At 40.9% G+C, this 22395-nt stretch overlaps 1 protein-coding gene across 1 annotated transcript in view; it reads right to left on the reverse strand.

Moving 5' to 3' along the window:
• LOC115576539 (ribonuclease inhibitor-like) overlaps positions 1-21707 on the reverse strand; it is a gene marked incomplete at its 3' end in the record, with an annotated part of 88944 nt that extends 67237 nt beyond the window's left edge. The window contains exons 1-4 of the mRNA XM_030409069.1: positions 20758-21707; positions 20486-20659; positions 18543-18716; positions 17232-17405 (exon numbers count right to left, since the gene is read on the reverse strand). Coding sequence (XP_030264929.1) covers positions 17232-17405; positions 18543-18716; positions 20486-20659; positions 20758-21707 — 1472 coding nt within the window. The remainder of the gene's footprint in view (positions 1-17231; positions 17406-18542; positions 18717-20485; positions 20660-20757) is intronic.
• Positions 21708-22395: the final 688 nt, after the last annotated feature.

Here is a 22395-nt window from a genome sequence, read left to right on the forward strand (position 1 = left end):
AGATAGCTAATGTTAGCTAGCATTAGCTATCTTTTGCACATGAATGGCAGATAGCTAACACTAGCTAACGTTAGCTAGCGTTTGATAAAGTTAGCTAGCAGTAGCGAGACTTAGAATATGATACAAGTAAGCGTCAGCATTAGCTTGCATTAGCTAGCAGTAACTAGTATTAGAATATTATTCAAATCAAGCGGGAAATGATTTACTACGTTAACTACTTTTGGCACAGGAATGACAGATAGCTAACACTAGCTGATGTTAGCCAGCGCTAGCCAACGTTACCTAACGTTAGCTTGCGTTGGCTAGCAGTAACTAGACTTAGAATATGATACAAGTTAGCTTAAGTGTTAGCTAACATCAGTTGGTGTTAGCTTGTGTTAGCTAACATTAACTCCTCTCGCTAGCTAGCTTCAGCTAACATTAGCTAGTTTGACATTTCCTTGCCAAAATTATTCTCCAACAAACTAAGACCACTTACTGCTAGCATCAGCCAACATTAGCTAGCAGTAACTAGACTTAGAATATGATACAAGTTAGCGTTACCATTAGCTCACATTAGCTAGCTTGGCACGATTGCTATGTCAGCTTGCTTTAGCTAATGTTAGCTAGCATTTGGTATTTTTGGCACGAGAATGACAGCTAGCTAACACAAGCAAACGTTAGCCAGGGTTAGCTAACATTAACTTGTGTTAGCTAGCAGAAACTGGACTTTGAATATGATACAAGTAAGCTTAAGCATTAGCTTGCGTTAGCTAGCAGTAACTAGACTTAGAACATTAACCACTTTTGGCACAGGAATGACAGATAGCTGACACTAGCTAATGTAAGCCAGCGCTAGCCAACGTTAGCTAACGTTAGCTTGCATTGGTAGCAGTAACTAGACTTAGAATATGATACAAGTAAGCTTTAGCGTTAGCTAACATTCGTTGGTGTTAGCTTGTGTTAGCTAACATTAACTCTTCTCGCTAGCTAGCTTTAGCTAACATTAGCTAGCTTGACATTTCCTTGCCAAAACTCATCTCCAACTAACAAAGACCAGTTACTGCTAGCATTAGCCAACGTTAGCTAGCAGTAACTAGACTTAGAATATGATACAAGTTAGCATTAGCTAACATTAGTTTGTGTTAGCTTGATGTTGGCAAGGACATGATTACTATGTCAGCCTGCGTTAGCTAATGTTAGCAAGCATTAGCTATTTTTAGCACAGGAATGACAGAGAACTAACACTAGCTAATGTTACATAGTGTTAGATAACGTTTGCTTGTGTTAGCTAGCAGTAACTGGACTTAGAATATGATACAAGTAGGTGTTATCATTAGCTTGCGTTAGCTAGCAGTAACTAGGTCTGAGAATATGATTCAACTCAAGTTGGAAAAGATGTTTGGCTATTTTCTGCAGGAATAACAGATAGCTAACACAAGCTAACGTTAGCAAATGTTACATAACGTTAGATTGCGTTAGCTAGCTTTAGCTAACATGAGCTAGCTTGATATTTCCTTGCCAAAATTCATTTCCGACTTCATTTGATTCATATTCTAAGATAGTTACTACTAGCATTAGCTAAAATTAGCTAGCAGTAACAAGCTAGCAGTAACTGCAGGTGTTAACTAACGCTAGCAGTAACTAGTCTGAGAATACGATTCAACTCAAGTTGGAAATTATGTTTGGCAAGGAAATGATTGCTATGTCAGCTTGTGCTAGCTAGCATTAATTATTTTTTACACAGGAATGACAGATAGCTAACGCTAGCTAATGCTAGCTAACGTTTGCTTCTCTTGCTAGTTTGCGTTAGCTAATGGTAGCTAGCATTAGCTATTTTTTGCAGGAATGACAGATAGCTAACACTAGCCAACGTTAGCTAGTGTTACATAACGTTAACTTACGTTAGCTAGCTTTAGCTCACATGAGCTAGCTTGATATTTCCTTGCCAAAATTCATTTCCGACTTTATTTGATTCATATTCTAAGAGAGTTACTGCTAGCATTAGCTAAAATTAGCTAGCTTGGCATTTCCTTGCCAAAGATAACTTCTGACTTGATTTGAATCATATTCTCAGACTAGTTAGAATATGACTCAAATTAAGTTTAAAATGATGTTTGGCAAGGAAATGATTGTTGAATTGTTGAAATTAATGTTAGCTTGCATTAGCTAATGTTAGCTGGCATTATCCATTTTTTGCACAGGAATGACAGATAGCTAACATTTGCTAACGTTGAATCATGGAAATGATTGCTGAAGACAACTTTCAGAATTGGGTCATGTTAGCTAATGCTAGCTAACGTTAGGTAGCGCTAGTCTTAGCATAAAAATCTACTTTGAACTGATGTTTGGCAAGGCATTGTTTGGATGTAACTGTATTTGTTGCTCTGATGGTGTTGTAATGTGCTTGTAGAGAGGAAAATGCAGGCGGAGAGGGAATAAAAGAAAGAGATCACCTGCAGGAGGGACTGAAGCAAGTGAAGATTTAACATATTAACCAATAAAAAGACACTTTTTATCATATAAATTGAACATTCCAACAGTATGTATCAGTAAATTGTTAAAATTCTTTGATAATCATTGTTCCTTTTTCTGTTTTTGAAGATAGAACCTTATAATTCCAAGGCAGCTGTTAGTTTTTAGAACTATAAGGTTCTATCTACAATTGACCTGTTTCAAAAACCCTCATTTACACTTCATGTAGAATTGTGATATCTCAGCTGTAGAATACATTTATGGTGTATGTAACTCTGCTGCTATAAAGAAATGTGCTCCATGTTTCAGTTTTGTTTTTTGCAATGCTAAAACTTTAAACCTCAATATCTGAAAACTGATGTGAACGCAGATAGAACCTTATTATTCTGAGGTAGCGATTAGGCTGCTACATGTAGCCTACATTCATAATTATTATGTTGACAGCATGTGTTAGCATGTATCATCAAATGACCCTTTGTAGTTAGATAACAACACTAGCTAGCTTGATAATATTTTCTGTCTTTGCAGGTGTCAGCATGAGTGATAAGTCACAAGGTAAAGAAGGAGGATGTCCAGCTGAGGAGTCCATTAACTGGAAGCATGTTCTGCCAGTCTGATGATAAAACAGGAGTCCTGGTCCAACAGCCTCCATTATGCAAACTGATATGATATAATATTGTGTGTGTCACTTGACACAGAAACAAGTCAACATGGTGACTCCTGTTGTTGTCACTAGGTGGCGGTAAAACGCCAAATTACTGTTTTTACAACAGTCCCACTTAATGTTTCAGTGGCATTTAAGCATTTAAGCAACTTCCATAACTAAGATCAGTGCTTGACCTCACAAATAATATCAAGAAATAATAAATCCTTCTTACTTCCTTTCACCTTGCTTACAGTGTCCGTAACATATTGAACAGTAAACAGCAGAGTACATATTCAGCATATTCAGCAGACTCAAACTGGTACTCAGACCTTCTTCTTGTCAGACATCTGCCTTCATATCAGCTGTTGGACAATACTGCTCTGGTATCTGCACATTCTGCACACATTCATGAATGTAATGGCAGTGAATGTGTTTGTGTTTAGTCCTTGAATGACTGACAGGATTCTTCTTTTTTCTTCATCCAACAGACGGCGGCCCTTTGCATTGTCTGCATGTCCCATGAAGTGAAGCTTCACAGCTTTCTTGTCCAGTTTTCTTCTTTCTGTGTGGGACATGTGCAGAAGCAGCACAGCCAAACACTCTCCTGTGACTCATGTCCGGCTTCTTGCCTCTCCACCTCTGGCAGGGTGTCTCTTTCTTCAGAACAGATGTGGGCAGCCTGTTCTGTATGTTAGCTGCAGCTGCTACAGCCTCTGCTCAGGACATGTTGGGTAACTTAGCATGAGACAGCACACTTCTAGCTGCTTCAAGGAGTCTCCTGTTTTTCTTTCTGCAGCAGCATTTTGCCGCGGTGTGTGAGGTACAGTCATCTCATGGTGGAGACCTTGAGCTTTCAAGTATTCTTGAAATTCACTGGATGTGTATTCCACCATTATCTGTTCTCAGCCTGGTGACTTTCTGTCCACACTCACTGGAGAAAGAAGTTGACTTTTGTGTTTGAGGAAGTTCACCTTGCAGCATCTGGAAGAATCCTCAGTAAAAGTCACAAAGTCCTTTGCTCCAGCTGTTGACTCAGTCTGCAGTCCACAGACGTCACTATGGATCAACTGCAGCTTACGTTTGGAGAGAATCTGGCTTGTGTGCTTTTCTAGACAGCTTGCCCTCCACACAGGCTTCACAGAGGGGAGCTTCTTTCTCTTCATTCCTTTTAAATGTCCACTTCAACTTTCTCCTTCCTTCATTTCACATCTGCAGTATTTCTTCTTCAGGAACAGTTTATTTGCAGAGTGTCTCTCTCAAAGTGTCCTCTCAGCGTATCCCACGCCTCTTCTGGAGTCTGACAGCTTGTTATCAGGTACAACTGGGGTGAACTTACATTACGATCTTGATGCAACTTGTTCTTTTATTTGGTGTGCTAACATTCTACCAGCTTTTTCTCATGTTCATAATATTCATGTTGTGCTTGAGTCAGAGTTTGGTTGTTTCTATAGAATAGATCAGATTAAGTTCAGTCTGAAGGGATACCTTTCTTTTATGAAGGTCCGGGGAGGGATTAATTGCATATTGTTGGTCTATCGTCTTAATGTCGTCTGTTATCCTGTTTTCTCTCTCTACGCTGCTTATTAACTGCACTGCTATATGAAATAATATGCCCACGTACGCGAGCCTTCAATGCCTCCCATAATGCAGCTCTCCAGGTATCTTAAATGAAAGATAGAGTTCTATTTCATTTCTCAGTTTCTCAGCCACTTTTTTATCTGATAATAGGCTATTATCCAAACGCCATACCTTTGAAGTGTATCCTGTCCAAATGTTAACTGAAGTGTTAGTGGGCCATGGTCAGATATTACAGTTAGCTTGTATTCACAATTTTTCATCAGAGGCAAAAGTCCCTCATCTATTAGAAAGAGATCTATCCTGGAATAAGTGTGATGGACTGAAAAGTAAGAATCCTGCCGTGCGTTGGGGAACAGGGTTCTCCATGGGTCTGATCATTTATATGTGTCAAGGAACGTGTGAATTCTCCCTGCAGATTTAGATAAAGCTAGAGGCTTGTTCCAAGACCTATCAAGGTTGGGGTCTAAAACCAAATTAAAATCTCCACCTATTACTAGTCGGTGAGAGTTCATATTACGTAGTTTGGCTAAACAGTTGATATAAATGGATCAATCATGGACTTTAGGTGCATATATGTTAGCCAGAGTAATCAGATAGTCATGGAGATTTCCCGTCACAATCACAAATCTCCCCTGGAGGTCAGAAATAACCTCAGAAGCTGTGAAAGGTGTTGAGTTTTTGATTATTACTGCAGTGCCTCTACTTTTAAAATGAAATGGAGAGTGGAATATATGTCCTGTCCATTTGCAGCGTAATCTATGATGATCTGGATTTCTTAAGTGCGTCTCTTGCAAGAATGCAACATCTGTTCTCAGCTTTTTAAGATGAGCTCGTGCATCGCCTGGCTTCACCGCTCCATTTAATCCCAATTACAATTCCATGTAACAAACTGGACCAGGTTTGTTGGCATAGCTTCATCAGACTTACTGACCTTATCAACCATTATTGTGATGTTTGAAAATCAGATTCTTCGTATGCTGTTTGTTTTGTGGCATCCCTTTACACAAATAATCCATAAAAATACTCCTGTACTGGGAACAGAACTTTCCCTTTAAAACTATACAGAAACCCCTTGTTGTCCTTCCCTGCTTCCCCTGAGACATGCTTCCTTTAACGTAAGGGAGAAAAAACTTTATCCATAAAACCTTCATCACCTGACATTCCACTAAGCTCCTGTGTTAAGTGTGTTTGTTTTTTCTTAGACCAGTTTTGTTTGTTTCCTCCTTCTGCAGCCTGAATATGTTCTGAGATTTGGGTTATACATTAAGCATGGGTGTGTATCTTATAAAATACATAAATACATAAAATAAAATAAAACTGAATAAAGTAAATATATGGTAATTAAAACAATAATAATACCGACAATAATAATGATAAAAACTCGAGTCTTGGATAACAGGTAAATCTAGATTAGATACAAATGTTGGTGCTATATTCCCTGAGAAATACTAATAAAATAAAAATATTCACCATAAATTGTATTATTCATTTCCATGTTTACCTTACTCTCTGTTATAGTTAGATTATAAAGGTTTCCCCACTTTATCTGGATTACATGAAAATAAATGATTAAAGTAGAATAATAATAATTCTTATTGCATCTCCAACAATCTCTCTTTGTATATAAATGCTTTCCTGATTCTTCTCCTCCTTCTATGCATTTATGTACCGGTAAGTATTAAACAGACATTGAGAGGTTCTAAACAAACAGGAATAAGATAACATGAACGTAATATTAGTCAAACAAATAATAATACACTTTTCAGTCTGCCTAAAGATAGCAAGGCTGTGTGGAGCAGCCCTACATTAATCCTTGACACTGTTCTTTATAATGATTTACAGTAACTCAGAGTTGTTTCAGGGAGGCGTGTAGAAGAAAATCCTCTCTTCAACTGTCCTCAGACGGGTGTGTGATGTTTGCTTTAATAAACTTTTCTGCATCGCAGGGATCAGTGAACGAGTGCCTGGTGCTGTCCAGGGTGACGGTCAGCCTCGCCGGGTTAAACATGCTGTAGGAGACTCCCGCGCTGCGCAGCTCAGCCTTCACTTGGTCGAACGATGCTCGGAGCCTGCCGACCTCAGGGCTCATGTCAGGGAAGATGTGCACGGGAGAGCCATTGTAGATCAGGCGGCCTTTATTTCTGGACAGTTTCAAGATCTTTTCTTTTGCAGCCTCACAATAAGCGCCCGTGACCTCTCTCCATTCTGTGGTTTCGGGGCGAGGCTCCTGTGTGCCCGGTCAATAACTAACGGTGCATCAAAGTTGTCCTCCCCCAGCACGGCGGACAAAAACTCTGTGGCAAAGCGTCTCGGGTTCTCTGCTTCACATCCCTCTGTGACTCCGACGATACGGAGGTTTTGTCTACTGCTTCTGTTCTCTAGATTCTTGCAACCTTTTATAATCCTTCATTAACATTTCATGGCTTTGTTCCAAGACCGGAGCGTGCCGACGTGTGCCCTGACTTCTTCACGGAGAGAGGAGATGTCGTTCCTTATCTCTCGGTGCATGCTTTCTATCTGTGCTTTAATGTCGGTCGTTATCCCCTCTCGGTACGACTGTAGCTCGCTTCTCAGGGTCTTCACTGAAATAGGTGAATCTTGCTTATCGTCCGCCATCTTGTGTTCTTTCTCGGCCACAGACGGTGGCGTTAAGAGTTTTTTCATGTATCTTGCTAAGTGAAATTGACAACAGACACCTAGTAGGAGCAGTATTACTAGATTTTAGTGCAGCTTTCGATATTATTGATCATAATTTGTTGTTACAGAAATTAGCTTGTTATGGATCTAGTTCGACTGCAACCCGCTGGCTTGAGAGCTATTTGAAAAACAGGAAGCAGACAGTTCTGTTTAATGGAAGTTTGTCTGAACCAAAAATAATTGATTGTGGAGTCCCACAGGGAAGTCGTCTTGGTCCATTATCCTCCTGACTAACAGGAAGAAAAATATTGTCCAATCACATTTTTTTTAATTCCCCTTTGTACGGCAATTAGAATACTGAAAACATTTCCTTTGAAAAAAAAGCTTTTATTTTTGCAATATCATATGTCCATGTTACTGACTAGTAACAGTCCACCACAGTGGACAATGGAATGCCATACATGTGAAACTGAACCTTGATGGCAACCAAGGTGCTTCTGAGAATGACTCCCTTTCTTTTCATTTGAAAAAACAGAACAAAGTGGAAACTACAAATGTCACTACAGAGGACATTTTTAAACACTTAAATGCTAATATACAGTTAAAAATTCAGACAATGTTTTAATGTGTTGTTAAGAGACTTATATAAAATATGCCAACAACTTTTCAAGCCAAAATTTGCTAAATAAAAAGAAAAAAAAATTATGTGCTTACTTTTCCTCTTCCCATAAAATGTGCTTGCCATTTTCCTAAATGAGGAAGAGAAAGGTACCAAAGCCCCACCCCTTCACATTTGGTATCATTGAAAAGCCCTAAATGTCCTCTGTAGATAGCAAAAGGAGTTAATTTAGAAAGTGGGTGGGAGATATTCAGGTTTAGAAATATCCTCCACAGAGGACAAATTTGTGGCATTTGTGCCCTCAGTTTGTGGCAGCAGAACATAGACTGCTGCTGGATCACAGCTCTTTGGGTTCTCCCCTAGTAGGACTGTTCATGTTTCTGCATCTACTGGCTCAACAAAGCCTTTGTAATCTATTACATGTTGAACATGTAATCTATTCCATGTTGAACATGTGTTTCTCTGATATGTTTCTACTGTTCACATGTTGTGAGGAAGTGCTGCTCTGTTGTTGTTGTGTTTTATTGTACAGGCCTGATCTGTATTTGCTCTTTACATCAGCAGATATGAACTAAAACAACAAGGCGTGTACTGAGTTCACTGAGCTTCATGTCAATTGTGCTACTATGCAAACTGATATGATATAATATTGTGTGTGTCACTTGACACAGAAACAAGTCAACATGGTGACTACGTTGTGAGGAAGGACGCCCCATGACACCACAGCCAGCAGCTGTTCTGACTGATGGTATCCTCAGTATGCTGCTAACACACATGAGGCCACTATCAATGGTGGAGGATGAAGGAGTGCTATGTGCACTTTAGAAAACAAACTACATTTGACTTTTGCATTCTTCATGTAACAAACATTTTAGAGGTGTGAATCTTCAGCGGCCTCACGATTCCATTACGATTCAGCTGTCGACGATTCTCGATGCATCTCAGTGTTCGTCATCCTCAATGATCTATATCACTGCACACGGCTACTGTTCATCATTTACATTCCCCTTTTATTCTGAAAGTCCTTCCAATAATCACACTGCAGCAGGCTACAAAATAAAAGCTGTAATGTAGTTTTCACATGGCAGCTTTAAGATCCAACATTTACTGACTCTGCTGCACACACCTCTCTCAGAGTTGACAGCAGCTCCTCAGATCTGGGCTGATTAGCTGCTGTAACAGTTATTATTGATGGCTGCAGACGTTAGCTTTGTTCATTTGTGTTTAGTTCAGACGTTAAAGTCTGGATATTGATCGTGACAACAAGCTATTGTCTCGTTGTCTCAGTTTTAGACTTTTAACCTCCTTTATTATTTTATCAGTCTTAGTTTTAGTGTTTTATCATTTTGTCTTATTTCATTCTCGTGTCTCCTCAGTGAAATACATCAATGTTCGTGTTTCCTCAGCTCCACAATACGTGCTGTTAGTGCCCTGTTTTATTTATTACCATTCATTTATTATTTCACTTACTGTGTTTAAGTAGCTGGATACATTTGTGCTACATTATGATGCATGAAAAGTGCTCTATACATACAGTCTGATTGATTGATTGATTGATTGATATACAGTGTAGGATCGTCTTCATCAGTTTCCTCCTGAGAGTCTCGTTGGTAATCTCATGTATAATCTTATTCTGTAAGAACTTTCCTCTCTCACATATTCTCCACTCAACATGATCTGCAGACGTTTCTCCTGATTAAAACCTGTTCTCACGTCCCTCTGCCACAACACATCAGAGGATTCACCACTGACACAACACTTACTTCATTTATTAAACAGTGAAGCTGTCTGACATTCCTGTGGCCTTCATAATAATCCAGAGATTGATTCTCTATGATTTCTTTACATTGAGAGGATACACAGTTTATCATTTGCAGGTATTTATCTGCAGGATCGTTCCAGAAGGAATCAAACGTTTGTACATAATGTGATAACTTATTTACTTGATGTATTTTGGTCCAGACTTCCTCAGAGTGAACAACAACTGGATTTGTTGTGTCGACTCGTTGAGACAATCGGATTAAATGATGAACACAAATGTTCCTCAGTGTCCATCCAGTCCTCTGTGTCTCCTGTCTCTGCACAGTATTTGAGTATTCAAACATTTCGATATCATTCACCTTCTGCAGAACTGGAGCGAGAATATCTTTATACTCTTTATAACATTCAGCAGGGAATATGTAATAACTGGGTGATTTCCTGGTTAATGAGACAGCCTTCCTTATTTCACCCTCAGTTATCAGAGACTCTAGTTTCTCTGCTGTCAGAGTCATTTAGACATGTCAGTGTTAGAAAAGAACATTTCCTGCTCCTTCTGATCAATACTGCTCAGCTGTCCATGATTACAGTTTCTAACAGAACTGCTGAAATACCTTATTAACATCTCTAACAGAGGTAACTCAGGTTTCCCTCTGTTTAATGGCTGGATGGTGTCTGAAAAGTCCTTCTGTTTTACTGCTCTGGCTCATATTTTCACAGTTTTCTCTCCACCATCATCAAAGTTAGTTTTTAATCTTCTTTTTTATTTAATTTAATTTCATGCAGCTGGAATTTCATCTTACAAAGTTCCTGATATTGTGACTCTGAATAATGATAATAATAATTTTCCTTTAATTTAATTTCCTTCACAGGGAAAACACAAACAGTTTTAATTTCTTTTGTGCTTCCAATATTAATTTCAACAACAGATTTTAAATCCTCCCCATCGATGTGTTGAGAGGTTTGTCCTGCAGTAATGAGGTGTTCATTCTCCATCTGGGCCTCCGCCTGTTTCCAGCTCCACCTTTAAACAGAATTCCACTGCTGCATGATCAGTCATGGCAACTGTTCTCCTGTCACAGATAACTACACTATTTATCAGGAATCTGCTATTAAGAACAGGTCAGTTCTGGAATGAGATTTGTGACAGTGATTAAAATAAAAGGTATATTCCGTCTCATGTGGTCAGTGAGCCTCCATATATCTGTTAGTGCCATATCTTCTTTTATCATATGATGCCTCTCTATCTTTAGTCCTCAGGGACTCTTAGACCTTCTTTTATCCAGGATGGGATCCATCACTTCATTAAAATCTCCTGCTAACATTAAATGTCCATCCATGTCTCCCAAGACCTTATTTATACCATGAAACAATGTGGATCCTCTTTGTTGGAGGCACAGATGTTACATCATATAACTTTCACTCCCTCTATTAATGTGATGACACAAACCAGCTGCTCTTCTGTATCTTTAACCTGCTTCAACAACACAAACTGTTTATTCCTTTAAGGGCTGGCCTAAAAATCTAATCTTTATTTTAATCATTTTATTTTTCCTTCTCCAAAACAAACTTCAAATGACAAAGAAAATACTAAAAGCATTGCATTTATTGCAATGCTTTTATTTTAAACAAATGTGCCCTGCCAGTGTAAACAGTGCAGCTTTGAACTCGCCTGAAAAAATACATAAAAGTGCATCTTTTTGAAAGAATGTGTCCCTTTTTGATAAACTGCTTTTGTAAACATATATTTAACATGTCAGACTGCTTGCTATTATAAAAACAGATCAGTTTCCATATTGGTATTAATAAAGTGTGAACATAACTTTTATTAAATACTTTATTTTGCAAGAGGTGCGTTTTGTTTCCCAACAGTATTTTATATCCCTGAAGGTCCGTAAACTAAATGAAACATGATATGATGTAGATGAACAGGACATGAGGTGTGTGCTGGTTGTCTTTCTAACACATCTTTGACCAGGAACACGAGCTGTCTGCTTCCTCTGGCTCGAGGCTCGTTGTGGCTTCGTAGCACAAACCTGAGGTCCAAAGTGTTCAGCGTGTGGATGATGAAGCTCCGGCTCCTCTGTATATACGGGCAGCATGTCTTTAACGATATGCAGCGTGACTGCATCCATAGCAGCTGACCACCGGGACCCTTTCTCCTCATACGGGACACAATGATCAAATGACTGTGTTACTGTTTGCTGCTTTATAGCGGGTGTGTGTGGGCTGCAGGTCTGTACACCTCGTAGTGAACAACAAGTGTCCCTCTGTGATACATGCGTCTGTTTGAGAGGCTGAAATAAATAAATGTGTCGTCTGCTGTCTTTAGTTACAACAGCCTTTAAACCAACTCTGCAGCCGACCGACACTCAAAGTCTCTTATGTCCACTTTTCTTTTTTTAGACATCCTGGCTGGCTGCGCCTGATTACCAAACACACATACACACACACAGATTCAAACGTTAATGTAAATGAAACCTCTGATATTACAATCCTTCTAGCTGACGTCACCCAGGCAGAACAAACCCCCAACTTACAGTAGCAGATTAATAAGGACTCCTGGGCAACTAGCAGACAGTGTGCAAGCAAGATGGAGTGACAGCGGGGAGGGCCAATCACACAAGAAACAGCAGAGCCAATCGAGGAGCTTGTGGGCGGGTCTAAACTCAGGGAAACAGGCTTCAGCTTGAGCGGCTGTTTTCCGCTTGATCCTAGTGCTTTATGTTTCTGTTTACTACAGCGTAACATTGTTTTTGGACGGTAAAAACTTCAGGGGACTAAAACGGCCTTTTGAAAAAGTGCAGCGTCCACTGTGTCCCCCCCCAAATTACATCCGTGTATTACAGGGTTTGTGGCGTTCTGAACGTGTTGCCAACAGGGACGTTGTACAGCAGGGGGGCACACACTGTTTAGCTTGCCAGCTACTTTCAAAATGACCAGTTCAAAATGATCTACCTACATAAAAAATATCTATTTATCTATACATACACACACAGAGTATACTTTATATGACACAATGCATAACTGATATATAGAGTGTAATGTAACTCTTGGTATTGCACATAAAAAGTGACAGCAGTAATGCACACAGGTGACAAACAGCCATCAGTACTGCACACAGGTGACAAACAGCCATCAGTACTGCACACAGGTGACAAACAGCCATCAGTACTGCACACAGGTGACAAACAGCCATCAGTACTGCACACAGGTGACAAACAGCCATCAGTACTGCACACAGGTGACAAACAGCCATCAGTACTGCACACAGTTTACACACCAGAGCTGGTGGGTTTCTCACTGAAGTTTTTGAATGACTGAAAAATGAACTCTCCCCACGTGTGTTATTTCATGGGCAGTAATGTTAATAGCTCCTCGTTTGCAGTCATATCTGTAAACACCATGAAAATAAAAACACACAGCTGGGCTGTATCACTGCCATCTGTCGACTCGTCTATCTGCAGTGAGAAACACTCGCAGTCTGCAAACAAAACAAATGGAGCGCCTGTCAGTCAGCAGGGAGGGAACAGCACGTCTGTATATAAACACACTTGCTTCGGTGTCGGCCTCAGCTCGCTTTTCGGAGGGAAGTCAGTGTCGTACTTTTTATGAACAGTTCGAAAGTGCCTCTCAATATTCCCCTTCTTTCGGAATAGCGATGGTAGCTAGCGTGTTTGCGAAGGCATGGTGACATGTGACCCGTACAAGAAGATCTCTGACTGGCCGTCCTGTCTGTCAATCAGGAGGCACAGACTCGACCTGTTGTAGAGCGCCCTCTGGTGGACGCCAACACTCATAACATGATTGAAGGGTGTTTTGTCCGTTTTGATTTTATTTTTCAAATATTCATTTACTGGCCATTATGAATGCCGATATCGATAGTTTGGAAAATCCCTAATATCGGCCGATAAATTGGTCGGGCTGTTATCTGTGTATTTAATACACTTCCCTGTCACACTTACCTGCATGTGTTGTTGTACTCATGTCTATTATACTACAAACACTAAAATATATCTGCCTACGATGTTAAGCCCTTCCTGAGTTATGACTTGTTGGATAAATGACACATTTTTAGAGGAAGCATCTGTCCTGCAGTGGTTTGACTTAAAGGCAGGAACACACCAGGCCAACCGTTGGACGTCTGAAGCATTTGGGGAGACTCGGACGAGGTCGGGAACAAATCTGTTCGGTGTGTTCAGCTGCGTTGGAAACTTTTGGGACCACGTCTGTTATGATTGTTTTCATGTTTTGGAGTACTGGCATGAGACTAGCTGTTATTATGTCCGTTCAGGACGAATTAATCTGTGTTCGTTTGGTAATGCCTCGCTGCATGTTTAGTATGCAGCTGTTTTTGTCTGAAATAGTTAAGTCAGTTTTGATCGAAAGTAAAGAGAGTTGTGTGCATAAACCTCTAGTCCAGCGTCTTCAACACTAGAGCCACCTGCTTATTGCATCTCATGCAAGCGCAGAACATACACGCTAATGTGGAGCTGGCAGCGCGTCGAAGCGGTGTGTTCAATGCAACTTCTCTGCCGAACGGGTCAATCAAGAGGCAACAGAGTGGTCAGATAAAGGCAGTTGGCTGTTGGCTTGAGTCTGGGCGGTGTGTGGGGGCCTTAAAACTAGAGCCAATGAAATTGCGGGGCATCATCTCAATATGTGGGACGCGGAACAAAGCGGGACATCTGGTCAGTGTGTAGCAGGCAGCACGTTAGGAGGTGACTTCAAACAGTGATCCGGAACATCACTGATATCTTACGCACATTTTTACAGTGCATGAAATTTTCACATTTACATGGCGACAGGTGTGATGTATGATTTGACTTGAAAGACTGAGGACGATAATCGAGCCCAGATCTCACTGATGGCCGTGGTGTTTGACAGGTTAGACGCATCTATCTAATGTAAAAGCAACACTTCTTAAATACAGAAGGCTTTGAATTAAACTGCAGAGAAGTGCAATGAAAGCTCCTCCTGACTAAAATGTCCACAGTTGTGATTGCAATACAAATCAAGCATGACATTTTATTTAAATATCAAATACATTTAATTTAATTAAAGTGAAATTCAATTTCAATTAAAAACTAAATGTATGTAATTATTCTAGGGCTGCAGCTATCGAATATTTTTAGAATCGAGTATTCTACCGATTATCCCATCGATTAATCGAGTAATCTAATAAAAAAATAATTTTGCATTATTAAACAATAACACCAAATAAAACATAACGAAAATGACAGCCTGTTAAATAGACCAAGCTACTTGCTTTTATTCCTGAAAAAAAAAAACCATACAGGTATGTATTCCAACTATTCCTAACACCGGGAGTAAAGGTGGGTGTGTTTGATTGTGTGTGTGAGGGAGAGTGAGACAGACGAGATGTATGTGTGTGTGTGTGTGTGTGTGTGTGTACTCTCTTGCACTTTAACACGAAGTAGTTTCCACATCTTAACATGATATCTGGTCATACTGACATCAGGCTACAGCCTCTACAAATACCATATGCTCTAACTAGCGATGCTAGGCTACGTGAAGTTAGCTAACATCAGTGTTTATGTTAGCTTGTGTCGGCGACGCTTGGTGAGCTGGTGTTAACAGCTGGATGCTTTCAGTTCAGATGAATCATTGTTGACGTGCTGTTGTTGGACTCCAGTTCTGCTTTGCAGTAGACACGCTGCACTTTGTTATCTTCTTGGCTAACTGAATGACTGACTGAAAGCAGTCTCTGTGTCCGCAAACAGAGTCCGTGTGGAAACATGATCCTTGAGCTAAGCAGACCACATCACGCGGATGATAGGAATTAAAAGAAGCCTCGAGGCAGAGATTTTGCCTCGATCATTTTTTGTAATCTAATTATTCGAGTAATCATTGCAGCTCTAAATTATTCACTTTTAGTTTTCAATTAATTTTTGTAACATTAACCCCTAAAATGAGTGTAGCATCTTTAAAGTCCTGTCCTGTGGTCATCAGGTTTGAAAACAGATTTAATAAATATAATTACTTTGGAGTTATAAGAAGGTTTATATTTCTCTTCTCATGGAGCTAGGCTAGCACTGTCCCCTTGCTTCCAGTCTTTGTGCTAAGCTAGGCTACACATGTCCTGGACCTGAGTCAGTACGAATCAATCCCAGGGAAGAGGGCAAAAGTACATTTCACAAAATGATAAACAGTTCATTAACATGCAGAGATCTGTTTAAACTGCAACAGGTCTACACTTGCACAATGTATCATAACGTGTATCTGCTTTACAAACTGCACGTCATTCTGCTTCATGTTCCACCTGTACAGTATACATCTAGAGTTATTTCAGCGATTTTTATCCGTAGCTTCATGAAAATACTTTACTTTTTACGGTTTGCTTTGTATGTATTGTCAATATTTTACTGTTCATTAAAACAGTTAAAAACACTGTACATAAAACAGTAAACTAGTAACATAATAATAATGCCAGTACCAAAGGTTTCCCAGCAGAACGTTGCATTGAGAGATGATCATTGTTATTCACTTCACTTGTCAGTGGTTTTAATGTTCTGGCCAGTCAGTGTAAACATGTCGAGATGGGACCAAAAGCAAAAGGATACGCAGATCATAAAGTGCATACATGTCATACTACATTGTGCAAGTGGAGAATTATTACTAAGACGCAATTGTGGAGAACAATACATAAACATCTCCATTTTATGGTCAACAAGTATTTATGTTGTTGGCAAATGAAAAAGGTGTCCTACATGTCTGATTGTTTACATAATGCTCAAATCCACAATTAACCAAAACAAGAATATGTTTCCAGCTATTCCTCCTCTATCACATTAGCCCCTTTTAGATAGAAAAGGTGACACATTTGCAGCAAGCTAAGGCTGCAATGTGCCGCCCTGTCTTTCTAAAAGGGAGGTGTAATATTCCTTGTTTTCTAAAAAGCTGCCACTTGGCCGCCACTGGGGTAGGCGTAAACATGTGACGTGACGTGAAGCACGAAGCAAGTTGAATTTGTCTTCAAGATAAGTCAGCTTTACATTTCACCCCATTGGAGTTCAGAGCTGGGTTCTTAGTAGGGGAGCTTTTAATTTGAAAGTAGGGACCGTTAGTAGCTCACCACTACAACAACAAGCGGACAACGAAGACAGCTGCAGAGACCGAGGAGACGCTAGCATCTCCCGGATCTCAGCGGCTGTCCAGTTGCTTATCTTGACGTCCGCGGATGAAGTGACGGACTGACTGCTGTGATCAGCTGTTTCCTGGTTTAAAACTCGCCGGCTGTGGGTCGCACAACAGTGCAGGTCATCGACAACTCCGCCCATCTCACGCAGAGGCCGGCACACCGACGGCTCAGATTTACGTAGCAATGGAGGAGGCAATAAATTTACCATCTGAGGGTATCTGAGGCATCATATTGCCGGACCAAAACAGACCCCGATTTTACCGCCTTCTGTCGAAATCCGCGGACCTAGCCTCAAAAAGGACAGCCAAATTGGCAGCTTGCTGCCCAGTATAAAAATGGCTACTGACTGTCTGTGGCTGCAGCAGGACTCTTCATACCTGAGAGTGTCCAGTCTGCAGCCTGGATCCTCCAGTCGAGCAGACAGCTGCTTCACTCCTGAGTCTCCTGGATGATTGTAGCTCAAGTCCAGCTCTCTCAGATGGGAGGGGTTGGAGTCCAGAGCAGAGGCCAGAGAAGTACAGCCTTCCTCTGTGATCACACAGCCTGACAGCCTGCAGACACACAAAACAACACACATCACAGATCAGCTGAGGGACCTGATGAATCAGTGCACCAGAGTGTAACTGATCTGATGGAAATGCCCTTAGTTTCCTAAATATTTGTTCATGAGCCAACATATTGTACAGATTAAAATGATGACCTGATGATGGAGCTAGAAGAAAAGTCAGAGGATCACCAAAGTAATGTCAATTCATCCTGAGGGGAGCATGAATGTCTGAACCAAACCTCATGACAATTCATACAGTGGTTGTTGAGATTAGGACATCGGGACCAAAGTGCAGAATAGACTGACTGACCCACATTTTATATAAACTGCATTCATGCTTCCATCAGGATGAAATGTAATTATTTTGTGGATCTTCTGACATGTGATATATTTTTTTTTCATTGATTTTGTTTAACCTGTCTGATTTAGACCTGCTCAGATTGTACAGTAACATGAAATAATGAAATAAAGTAATGAATCCTGACCTGAGAGTTTCAAGGACACAGTGTGGACTCTTCAGTTCAGCAGAAAGTCGCTTCACTCCTGAATCCTGCAGGTTGTTGTTACTCAGGTCCAGCTCTCTCAGATGGGAGGGGTTGGAGTCCAGAGCTGAGGCCAGAGAAGTACAGCCTTCCTCTGTGATCACACAGCCCGACAGCCTGCGGACACACAAAACAACACACATCACACATCAGCTGAGGGACCTGATGATTCAGTGCACAAGAGTATAACTGATCTGATGGAGATGCCATTAGTTTTCCAAATATTTGTTCACGAACTGACATATTGTACAGATTAAAATGATGACCTGATGATGGAGCTAGAAGAAAAGTCAGAGGATCACCAAAGTAATGACAGTTCATCCTGAGGGGAGCATGAATGTCTGAACCAAACCTCATGACAATCCATACAGTGGTTGTTGAGATTAGGACATCGGGACCAAAGTGCAGAATAGACTGACTTACCCACATTTTATATAAACTGCATTCATGCTTCCATCAGGATGAAATGTAATTATTTTGTGGATCTTCTGACATGTGATATATTTTTTTTTTTATTGATTTTGTTTAACCTGTCTGGTTTAGACCTGCTCAGATTGTACAGTAACATGAAATAATGAAATAAAGTAATGAATCCTGACCTGAGAGTTTCAAGGACACAGTGTGGACTCTTCAGTTCAGCAGAAAGTAGCTTCACTCCTGAATTCTGCAGGTTGTTGTTACTCAGGTCCAGCTCTCTCAGATGGGAGGGGTTGGAGTCCAGAGCTGAGGCCAGAGAAGTACAGCCTTCCTCTGTGATCAGACAGCCTGACAGCCTGCAGACACACAAAACAACACACATCACACATCAGCTGAGGGTCCTGATAATTCAGTACACAGGAGTGTAACTGATCTGATGGAAATGCCATTAGTTTTCCAAATATTTGTTCATGAGCCAACATACTGTACAGATTAAAATGATGACCTGATGATGGAGCTAGAAGAAAAGTCAGAGGATCACCAAAGTAATGACAGTTCATCCTGAGGGGAGCATGAATGTCTGAACCAAACCTCATGACAATCCATCCAGTGGTCGTTGAGATTAGTAAATCGGGACCAATCAGGATTCATGCTTCCATCAGGATGAAATGTAATTATTTTGTGGATCTTCTGACATGTGATATATATTTTTTTTCATTGATTTTGTTTAACCTGTCTGGTTTAGACCTGCTCAAATTGTACAGTTACATGAAATAATGAAATAAAATCATGAATCTTGACCTGAGGGTGTCAAGGACACATTGTGGACTCTCCAGTCCAGCCGACAGTAGCTTCACTCCTGAATCCTGCAGGTTGTTGTTATTCAGGTCTAGTTCTCTCAGACTGGAGGACTGGGAGCTGAGAACTGAGGACAGAATTTCACAGCTTGTCTTTGACAGTTCACAGCCACTTATTCTGGAGAGACAAAAAGAAGACAGAGGAGGATTATTTATATAGAACAGCTCACAGACATGACAGCAAATGGCCCAGAGGTTGAACTTAAACCCTGGGAAGCTGCTGAGGACAAAGATTCTGTACATGGGGCACATGCTCTACCAACTGAGCTACAGGAGCACCCCAGAGGGTCCGACTTTTAAGATTGTTAGTTACCAATTCACAATAGGCCTAATAAACTTGAAAGGAGCAGAACTGTGAATAAAGTTAACATTCTAAACTATTTATTCACCTGTATCTAATGCTTGCGCAAACAAAAACATATATATGTGTCAAACACATAATGAATGAGATCAAATAAATGCAGTTTTCACAGAGAGACAGAGCGGTCAGGTCACTCAGTGTCTCCTAAAGCTGTGAGTTTTGTGTATGTCACAAACTATGCTGGAATGTGGTTCAATGCTTCTTAGTGTCTAAATACTTTTGGCACATGAGCTCTGTAAGTCCTACAAGCAAGAGGGTTTTAGCTGTGAATCAATGAAATGATTAACTCAATCACGATGTGTGTCTAAGTGTGACGCTGTCCATCGCACTGAAATGGAGTAGAGATAGACTGATAGACAGACAGATGGAACATGTCACTTCACAGGGTTTCGTGGCCTGCTGCTTTTTGTGGTTGTAAATAAAACACTGGGCCTACATCCCATTTCTCTGCACCATTGTAGCAGTCCACAGGAAGGACCCACTGGAGTAGGACTGTCTCTATGCTCAAGACCTCCTGATTTACAAATCAAGCACTGGATACCAACAAGCTCCTCATGTGGCTCAAACATGTACTGCAGATAGAAATCTTAAAATAAAGACTATGAAAGAAAGTCTGCTAATTTATGTGGCGACCCAAATCAAATCCTCTGACCCAGTCTCTGGGAATGACTGGTATATATGATCTCTTGACTGACTGAATCAAGAATAAACATCCAGGTATCAAAGTCATATGATATTAAACATAAATGAGGTTCTTCATCCTCATTGTTCATGTTGTACAGGAGCTGAAATAATGAAAATACATTTACATAAAATAAAATAAGTTTGATAGCAACATTTGTTTTAGCAAATGTAATTTTCTTTTATACAAATATATAAATGATTTCATAACAAACAGTGATCTGACCTCAAACTTTCCAGATTGCAGTGTGGACTCTCCAGTCCAGGTAACAGTAGCTTCACTCCTGAATCCTGCAGGTTGTTGCTACTCAGGTCCAGTTCTCTCAGACTAGAGGACTGGGAGCTGAGAACTGAGGTCAGAGCTTCACAGACTCTCTCTGAGAGGTTACAGCCACTCAGTCTGGATAAAGAATAATGAGCAGACAAAGAAAATAATAATTCTATTTGGGTCAATAACAGCACATTTACTACATTCTGAAGAAACTTCTCCACACTTACAAGGCTTTTTTGGAGGCTTTGACCACTGGCAGCAGCTTCAGAAGGGCCTCCTCTGAAGCAGAGTATTTCTTCAGGTCAAACACATCCAGATCTTTTTCTGATGACAGTAAGATGAAGACCAGAGCTGACCACTGAGCAGGAGACAGTTTCTCTGTGGAAAGACGTCCTGAACTCAGGTACTGTTGGATCTCCTCCACTAGAGAACGATCGTTCAGTTCATTCAGACAGTGGAACAGATTGATGCTTCTCTCTGGAGACAGATTCTCTTCAAACTTCTTCTTGATGTACTTGACTGTTTCCTGATTGGTCTGTGAGCTACTTCCTGTCTGTGTCTGCAGACCTCGCAGGAGAGTCTGATTGGTCTGCAGTGAAAGACCCAGGAGGAAGCGGAGGAACAAGTCCAGGTGTCCATTTGGACTCTGTAAGGCCTTATCCACAGCACTCTGGTAGAGACGTGTCTCTGTAGATTGATGGTCTGCTGTTTTTTCCTCTACCAGCAGATTGACCCCAGAGTTTAAGAATGTCAGATGAACATGAAGAGCAGCCAGAAACTCCTGAACACTCAGATGGATGAAGCAGAACACCTTGTCCTGGTACAGTCCACTCTCCTCTTTAAAGATCTGTGTGAACACTCCTGAGTATACTGAGGCTGCTCTAATATCGATGCCACACTCTGTCAGGTCTGATTCATAGAAGATCAGGTTTCCTTTCTGCAGTTGATCAAAAGCCAGTTTTCCCAGAGACTCAATCATCTTCCTGCTCTCTGGAGTCCAGTGTGGATCTGTTTCAGCTCCTCCATCATACTTGACCTTCTTTACTTTGGACTGAACCACCAGGAAGTGGATGTACATCTCAGTCAGGGTCTTGGGCAGCTCTCCTCCCTCTCTGGTCTTCAACACATCCTCCAGAACTGTAGCAGTGATCCAGCAGAAGACTGGGATGTGGCACATGATGTGGAGGCTTCGTGATGTCTTGATGTGGGAGATTATTCTGCTGGCCTGCTCCTCAACTCTGAATCTCTTCCTGAAGTAATCCTCCTTCTGTGGGTCAGCGAACCCTCTGACCTCTGTCACCATGTCAACACACCCAGGAGGGATCTGATTGGCTGCTGCAGGTCGTGTTGTTATCCAGAGGCGAGCAGAGGGAAGCAGTTTCCCCCTGATGAGGTTTGTCAGCAGCACATCCACTGAGGTGGACTCTCTAACATCAGTCAGGATCTCAGTGCTGTGGAAGTCCAGAAGAAGTCGACACTCATCCAGACCGTCAAAGATGAACACAACCTGGAACTCTTCAAAGCTGCAGATTTCTTTGGTTTCAGTGAAGAAGTGATGAACAAGTTCCATCAAGCTGAACTTTTGTCTTTCAGCACATTCAGCTCTCTGAAAGTGAATGGAAATGTGAACTGTATGTCCTGGTTGGCTTTGTCTTCAGCCCAGTCCAGAGTGAACTTCTGTGTTAAGACTGTTTTCCCGATGCCAGCCACTCCCTTTGTCATCACTGTTCTGATTGGTTCATCTCTTCCAGGTGAGAGTTTAAAGATGTCTTCTTGTCTGACTGTTGTTTCTTGTCTGTCTGGTTTCCTGGATGCTGTTTCAATCTGTCTGACCTCATGTTCATCATTGACCTCTGCAGTCCCTC

This window comes from Sparus aurata, chromosome 24, assembly GCF_900880675.1.
Source record: "Sparus aurata chromosome 24, fSpaAur1.1, whole genome shotgun sequence".
Taxonomy (NCBI): Eukaryota; Metazoa; Chordata; class Actinopteri; order Spariformes; family Sparidae; genus Sparus; species Sparus aurata.